Source organism: Mercurialis annua, linkage group LG1-X, assembly GCF_937616625.2.
Source record: "Mercurialis annua linkage group LG1-X, ddMerAnnu1.2, whole genome shotgun sequence".
NCBI lineage: Eukaryota > Viridiplantae > Streptophyta > Magnoliopsida > Malpighiales > Euphorbiaceae > Mercurialis > Mercurialis annua.
Genome location: NC_065570.1, coordinates 42,111,843 through 42,121,097, shown reverse-complemented (window position 1 = coordinate 42,121,097; position 9,255 = coordinate 42,111,843). Strand labels below are relative to the sequence as shown.

Genomic DNA, 9,255 nt, shown 5'->3' with positions numbered 1-9,255 from the left:
TAGTATTGAAGCATCACAATACTTTTTCTTTTCAGCCATATGTGATTCGACCACATTTATATATGTATAATATAAACCAGAAGAAAATGTGGGTAATTTTTCAATTACATGCTTCTTACCTGAAACATTTGTTGTAATATGAAGATATTCCATATTATCATCATTTTTTGTCTCAATATGGAATTTATTCAGACGAATATCTTTAAAACTCAACAAGTTTCTTTGAGACTTGGGGGAAAATAATGCTTCATTAATGGTAAGTACAGTTCCCCCTTGTAATAAAATAGTAGCTCTTCCGGAGCCTTCAATTAATTTTACCTTACCAGATATTGTACTGACATTTGTCTGACATCTTTTAAGATTTGAAAAATATTTTTGGTGTTTGAGTATAGTGTGGGTTGTCGCACTATCCACAAGACATATGTCTTCATTACTGAACTTGGACGAAACAACATGCTGAGAATTATCCATATGCTTCTTAATTCAAACAAAGAAAAATTCATCATAAGAAATTATAGAATAACACAACAATACATAAGTAAATAATAAAAACATTACAATACATGCTGGATTAGTTTTCATTATTATTGTTCTCAAAAAAATCAGAAACATCTAAATGTGTCATGTCTATAGAGTCATTATGCATTAGACTGTGGTCAAAATCATCATCAGCAACAAAATTTGTTTCTATATTCTTTCCATTTTCCTTGAGGGAAGCTTGGTAAAGCTCAACAAGATGTTTGGGCGTACGACAGGTACGCGACCAATGCCCAGTCATGCCACATCGATAACATTTACTATCGACATTTTTCACTTGATGTTTGTATTGTCCACTGTTTCTGTTTTCTTGTTTCTCCTCCTTCTTATCCCACTTCTGGTGGTGATTCTTATGCTTAAAGGAGTTATTATAACCGACATGGTTGTAATTATTTCCACCTCGACCATAACCATGACCACGACCACGACCACGGCCACGACCACGACCACGAGGAGATCTATATGCGCTCGCATTTACTTCAGGAAATGGAGCAGAACCAGTGGGTCGTGCCGCATGATTTTTCATTAACAGCTCGTTATTCTGCTCAGCCACTAGAAGGCAAGAAATCAGCTCTGAATATTTCTTAAACCCTTTCTCACGATACTGCTGCTGGAGTACCACATTAGATGCATGAAAAGTGGAGAATGTTTTTTCTAATAAATCTTCATCAGTAATTGTTTCTCCACACAATTTTAGCTTTGAGCTAATTCGGAATATTGCAGAATTGTATTCACTAACACTTTTAAAATCCTGCAATCTTAAATGCATCCAGTCATAACGAGCTTTTGGAAGAATTACAGTCTTCTGATGGTCGAAGCGTTCTTTTAAACTATTCCAGAGAACAAGTGGATTATCTTCACTGAGATATTCATTTTTTAATCCTTCATCAAGATGATGGCGAAGGAAGATCATTGCTTTTGCACGATCTTGAATAGAGGCATTATTTCCCTCTTTAATAGTGTCCTCATGACCAGAGGCTTGCAGATGTATTTTTGCATCTAGTATCCATGACAGATAATTTTTTCCAGATACATCAAGTGCCGTAAATTCAAGCTTTGTAAGGTTTGACATGATTAAACTATCACATGAAAAATAAATATAATTAGAACTAATATTTATTTATGCGATAAAAACATAGAAATAATAATCATTTATTTTCAAGAGTAAACAAACAAGTACAACCATCATATTTTTGGCTTATAAATATGCATAATCAACAATTATTGCAGCAACTAGTAAAGGTAGAACAATAAATACAAAAATACCTAAATATAAATAAAATTCTTTCCACGGAAGATTAAATATACCAATGAGTATTAAATTAAGTAACATAATAATAATAATCCAAAATAGCTTCATTTTTGAATTTTTGAAGATTAAGAGATGAAAAGTTGTGTAGTGAAAATAAATAGTAAAGTGAGTATATATAGAGAAAAATATAGCCGTTTTATTACCGTTATATAGCCGTTTGTTACCGTTATGTAGCCGTTAGGTTATTTTATATTTTTTTTGAATAAAATTATTTAGATGAGGACAACAATGGATTAAATTTAATTATGGTATAAAAATATTTATATTTATACTAATAGTGTCAACTAAATAAAATCGTTTATAGCAAGGGGATTACCACTCAAGCATCAACGATTAAAATTAAATTATCAAAAGATTATTTATAGGAGGCTTAGCCTTCCATATAAAAATTAATAACATAGATATAAACATAATAAATTAAATATTAAGTAAATAAAATTTGTAGGAGGTATAACCTTCCATTAATTAAATAATTAGACAAGTATTAAAGTTAGAGATTTACCTTTGAAATACTTTACCGAATTTTCTTGGATTAGAGAATCGTAAACTAATAGAACGATCGTGCTGATAACGTGTTATAAATTTAATGATAATATAAATAATGTTTATAGATTAAACTAATTAATAATTAGTGATCACAATAATGCAACAAGAGAGCAAATATTTGGGAGGAATTTTACTTCTTTGATGAGTATTTTCAATTGTAAAATTTACATGGATGGAAACCTATTTATAGGCAATTTCACCCAACATGTAATTAATGCATTTACATGCATGTCAAAAATGGAGGGTTGAAATTTTTTCACCTAATTGGATAGGTAATTTTGTCATACACCATATTCACATTATATTCATAACAGTTTTAAGGATTATATAGTTGGAATTGACTACAATCGATAAAAGTGGAATAGGAACCTAGGGTGCCGAAAATGAAAACATAAATTAAATTTATATTTGGATAATATTTTGATTATAAAATAAAATATTGGTGGACTTAGTTTTATATAAGAGAAAATTACACCAAATCACCCAAAAACTCAAAAGTTTGTGTAAATCATCCAATTTTTTTTTTTTTTCAAAATCTCTCAGTTTTAAAAGATTCTTTTCATCTCTACTTTTTTTATAGATGTGATTACTATTTTATCGCTATGGTGTACCTTACCCATTGTGTGTTTATTACACTCAATAATTTCTCCCCATTTTCATAGACCGGACCACTTTTAACCGAACCACCACCATTTGGACCATTATTGGTCGGATCATTATTGTCGGACCATCGCCGATTAACGGCAGAACCACCATCGGTCAACGGCGGTGGGACCACTACTGGTCAGACCAACAATGGTTTGTAGTCTAACCATTTTTAATGATTGGTCAATAATGGTTAGATAATTAAAAATTAAATAAAACACCATTTTGTGATTCAAGGGACTTAAACCCTTGACCTTTTATAATATAAAGCATGTGCTTTACCATCAAGGCAAAGGATGATTATTGTCAACATTTACTCAATAATATATATATATATATATATATATATATATAAATATATAACTGATTATAAATTTAAATTAACTTATTAGAATGAAATTAATTTTATAATGTAAATTAAAGATCAACGAAATATCAACTTAAATTAAATTTATTATAAATTTAATATTAAATTAGTCTAATTCAATTTATTTATTAAATATTTATACAATAAAAAAATAATATATATATATATATATATATATATATATATATATATATATATATATATATATATATATATATATATATATATATATATATATATATATATATTACACCCTTCATTAATACATGAGTAAAACTGGTAAAATATTCCACTTTTTAAAATTCAAAAATATAATGGTTTGGTGTTCGTGGTCGGATATGTGGTAGTGGGACCCTCGTGGTGTGCGAAAACTCAATATAAATTCAATGACGACTTAATGTCAACTCAATGACAACTTATTGCCAACTTCATTATTTATACTATTAAAAATAATTTATAAAATGAAAAATAAACTAATAGTAATTTGAAAGGAAATTATTAAAATAAAATAAACCGAAAGTAAATTTAAAATAAGTGGACTGAATATAAACTTAATATGAACTCAATGTCAACTCAATATAAACTTAATGTGAACTCAATGTAAATTCAATGTCAACTTAATATAAATTTAATATTCACTGAATGTTAATTCAAAGTAAATATTTTGATAAATAATTATAAATTTAAAATGAAATTATTTTTTATTATTGTAATAAAATTATTTTTTTATAATTTATACTTTCAAAAATAAACTATAGTAGATTGAAAGTAAATTATTTAAGATTCTTTACAGTAATTTGTGTAAATTTAATGTCAACTCAATATCGACTCAATGTCAACTCAATGACGACCCAATATCTACTCAATGTAAACCTAATGTCAACTCAATATAAACTTAATGTAAATAAATGTCAATTCGAAGTAAATATTTTAATAAGTATAATTTTAAAAATTAACTTAATATCAGCTCAATGTAAATTTAATATCAACTCAACGTCGACTCAATGTCACCTCAATGTAAGCCTAATGTCAACTCAATGTAAACCTAATGTCAATCTGAAATAATTTTTTAGTAAATTATTTAATTTTGAAATATAAATTAATATCAACTCAATGTAAACTTAATAACTCAACGTCGACTCAATGTCAACTCAATATCAACTTAATGTAAATCTAATGTCAATCTGAAATAAATTTTTAGTAATTTATTTTAATTTTGAAATATAAATTAATATCAACTCAAAGTAAACTTAATAATAACTCAACGTCAACTCAATGTAAACCTAATGTCGATTGTATGTCAACTCAATCTAAATCTAATGTCGACTCTGTCACGACCCAAATTCATGGATCGCGACCGGCGCTAGGGAATGGGTGGTTGCTTCGAAATCCGTAGTAAGCCTAAAATCCTTTATAAATTTTTCGCGTTTTAAAACATAAAAAGGTTTGCAACCTCGTTGCATAAATACTTTAACACCTTTATTAAAAACGCGATCGCAATTTAAGATCATACATCACGTATGATCTGTTTTCAGAAAATACCGTTAAAACCTTTTCTCGTTTAACGAAAACACATTTCTGAAAACTGGGTTCTTAAAACCCTGATTGTATTTCAAGAAACCAGAGCGCAAGCATCAATCTCATATAACGTACATGCTCTGTTTCCAATACAATCCTAAAATGCTAAAATCATGAAACCAGTGTATCTTTCAAACAACTGGTCACAACGTTTTAGAAAACATGCAACTTTTCAATTATATACATATACAGTAGTTCAAATAAGAGTATATACCAAAATAAGTTTGAACTACTGTAAATAAAAAGACAGACTTCTCAGTACCCAACTACTTGCAGCTCTAGAGGTATGGTTGACATTGACTTCCAGAATTGTTGTGGAAGTCTAACCTCGTACTTGATAACCTGAAAGGTAAACATTTGGGAGGGTAAGAAATATAAATATTTCTGAGTGAGTTAACATATTTACAATTGAATATTTAAATTGCATATATGTAAAGCATTTGTAGATATAAAAAATCGATCCAGATGAAACCATACAAGACAGACTATTGTATGGGTCTCAACCAACACAATATAGGCCTTAGACCGTGAACTGAATCACTGCCGTCTAAGCCGGGTGTCTGGACCGTAACCATGAATCTGCCATCACAGTATTGCATGTGACCGTAACCGTTACTGCCGTCTCAGACTGTTAAGTCAGGGTCGCTAGCACTTCCAACGCCCAATGACATTAACTGACCTCTATGTCAGACACATGCTCGTATCGAGAAACACTACTGGAGATCACACAGTCCTATTGACAACCAATAGGAAGCTTGTTCCAATGGATCTTTCATGGTTAAGTTATACTAGTACGATTTGTTATTTAAAACAGTTTAAATATAAATATTCAAAAGTAAAAATCACAAAATAAAATTCAAATGTCAAAACACATCAAATATTGAATTTCTAACTCTAGTCATATCGTATAAACGATATACTCAAACAACGAATGTTTATAGACGACTCAATAAACAAACGTCTAAATTAATATCAATATTGAACTTCTCGTTCAATATATAATACCACTCTTGATATTAATTTATAATCATTTTAACATTAATCACTTTGATTAATGTAAGGTTTTCTTAAAACCTAACGTTCTAATTTACTTTTCGGAGTCTGATTGGGTTGTAATACAAAACCGTCTGCGTATCAAACATCGGAATCCAGTTAGGGTAAAAGCCCATTTGATTTTCCCTCTGAAGACCGGTTGCACGATTGTGCAGCAGGGTGCTGCACGTTCGTGCAGCCTTTGGGCTGCCGAATATGCAGCCCCGTGGTTTACTCCCCGAGCCATTTCCAACGTGCTACAATTTTATTTTTCCGCTTCAATTGCTAAAACTCAATCCAAAACATCCAATTTCACAATTTAAACGTTAAACCGATACGAATTCGACCGATTCGATACGGTCGACGTTATAACTTTTATCATAATCCAAATTACTAATAACCGAATTCAATTTAACGGTTATTACCTTGAATACGTGCAAATTATCGAAGAAATCGTCGAAAACAAGAAATTGGACGCGAAATCGCGAAACCTATAAATTTTCCCTCGCGTGCGCCCTCTGTGGCCTAAGCAGGCAGCTCAAATCAATATGATTTGAGTAAATGAGGCGTTGGGCTTCATTCTTAAACCTAATGTGTTTATATATAGAAATGATTAAAGTAGGCTTTCGTACTAGCTCAAACATGCATTTTAACTCTGATTTTAATTAGTCGTAATTTTAAATTTCGTAAAAATTTACCTAAAAATCCAATAAAATATAAAACAAATAAAAATATAATTTTTATTCGCATCTGACTTGTATTTTATTTTTAATAAATCCCGGAAGATTTATAAGGTCTAAATCGGTCCCGCTTGATTAAAATTATTACGTCCAAATTTCATGAAAATTTGACGGTAACTTCGTCAAATTATTTTGCAGATATTAACATCAAAATTATTCGCTCGAGACTTATAAATTATTTAATTTAAATTTGGACTAACTAATAACATTTAATTAGTTTATAATTAAAACTAATTAAAATAAAAGTTTAGGGATCAAAGGAAACATTTATCCTTACTTGTTCCCTACTCACACCGCATCACATTTTCTTTCTTCTTATCCCTTTTTTTTATTTATTCAATATATATATATCTTTAATTTATTTTCTTTAATTACTCGTCGAGACTTTCAAGTTTCGACATTTTAATTTCGGAATTTTATTCGAAATAATAAACTCTCCAATTAGAATGGTATATTGATATATTAATTATCAATATATTTTCATCTACGACGTCCAGACATATTTTCTGTTATATTAATCCCGTTAATATCCCTTTATTAAAATTTAAATTTCCGATTTAAATTTTAAACTCATATTAACTCTTTTACGGATACGTATAAATTAAACTTACGTTTAAATTTAATTTACGTATTCCAAATTTATTAAATCACTTCCCGTGATTTAATAATCTTAAATAGTCAAACCTAACTATTAAATTTAGTCTTTCCGACTATTTTTCTTAATATTTGAAACCTCAAAATATTATTTTTAATATTTTGAATACTCCAATTTGACCTCGTGGCATATTCTAATTACTTAAAATTACGGAGTATTAGAGACTCAATGTAAACCTAATGTCAATCCGAAGTTATTTTTTAGTAAATTATTTTAATTTTGAATTGTAAATTAATATCAACTCAATATAAATAATAACTCATCGTCGACTCAATGTAAATCTAATGTCGACTCAATGTCAACTCAGTGTGAATTACATGTCAATTCAAAGTAAATTTTTTAGTAAATTATTATAATTTTAAAAATTAACTTAATATCAACTCAATTAACTTATATAATCTATTTTGAGTTTATGTTGAGTTGATGTTAAGTTGATTTTTAATACCTTAATTTATAAATCTATTTTAACTTAGTTTACTTAAAATTAATATTTAATTTACATATTTAATTAGAATAAATTAATTTAAATCTTGACAAGCGTAATATTTTATTAGTATTCTATAATAATATATATATTATTTATAATCAACCATTTTAATAGGTTTATATTTAGTTGATATGTTTTTTTATATATTATTAAAGAGTACATGTATATATATTAAAGAGTAAATAAAGACAACAAGCATGCCTTACTTTGGTGGTTAGGCACATAGACAAAGAGTGAAAGGTTATGGTTTCAGACCCTACCAAGAGCACATTTGTATTTTATTAATTCTTTTAAAATCTCACCACTACAGTTGACCGCCATTGACCGGATGTTGACCGCCATTGACCCGCCGTTGACCAGCGTTGACCGCCGCTGTTGACTGGGTGGTCGGACCGAAATCAGCCGGTGGTTGGTTGTGGTTGGTTGGTTGGTCTAACCAAACCTATATTTTTCACGTGTCAACATTTTATTGACTCAAATATAGACCAATAAGATATTGACAAATAGTAAGGACAATATTATCTCATTTTCTTTTATTTTGGGCTATGGGAGATTTTTGAAAAATTTTCTTTTTTTTTTGAGAGATTTTTGCCAAAATCGAAATGTTGAGAGAAAAATGCAACAATATAGCACTTTTGTGAGATTTATGTAAGAAATCCTTAAAATAATAATAATAGCATTTGAGATGTTAAATTTCCACTCATGAGGCCCAACCATATAACTCACCCATTTTCCATCTTTTTATTTCCATTTACGGGCCCAACCAATTTATTCTCACCTATTTCCTTCTTCTTCCTTTATTTATTCATATTCCTCTTCCTTAAACATAAACATACATAGCTTTAACCCTAGAATTATCAATCAATAATCAAGCTTCAAACTTCCACTGAATCGGTTAAAAAATAACGAATTCATCGTCCTCGTTAATCAGTATTCAAGCGGGAAGCTTCAAATCTTCATTCGGTGAAAGTAGACGACGGATCGGTTGAACTAAACGGCGTGATATTTAGAATTTCAGTCGTTAATTACTGAAGAACTTGAAGATTATGTAAGGATTAGAAGTTTAATTGTTGATTAGAGATTGTAATAGCTTATATTTTTAATTGAAAATCTGAGGGTTGTTTTAATTGAAAATCTGAGGGTTGTCTTGGAAGGCTCCAAGTATAGATCTATTCACATCTTTCTTTTTTCAAAATTATTGGCCATTAATTGGAAATCAAATCACTCAAGCTATGCAATTTTTTTTCTTTTAACGAAAAAATGCTTAGAAGTATTAATCATACTCTTATTGCTTTAATTCTTAAGCTAAACTGGCCTTAACAAGTTTTTAATTTTAGACCAATAAGTTTGTGCAAT

General features: G+C 29.2%; 1 protein-coding gene across 1 annotated transcript; it reads right to left on the bottom strand.

Annotated features, from left to right (window-relative positions):
• Positions 1-512: 512 nt before the first annotated feature.
• LOC126665456 (uncharacterized) lies at positions 513-1,750 on the bottom strand. The gene has a single exon (XM_050358280.2). The coding sequence runs from the start codon at positions 1,607-1,609 to the stop codon at positions 572-574; it is 1,038 nt and encodes a 345-aa protein (XP_050214237.1). The 5' UTR covers positions 1,610-1,750; the 3' UTR covers positions 513-571.
• Between the last annotated feature and the right edge of the window lie 7,505 nt (positions 1,751-9,255).

What these genes read in the sequence shown, in the direction of transcription:
- LOC126665456 (XM_050358280.2), bottom strand. Translation starts at nt 1,609, where the DNA reads ATGTCAAACCTTACAAAGCTTGAATTTACGGCACTTGATGTATCTGGA.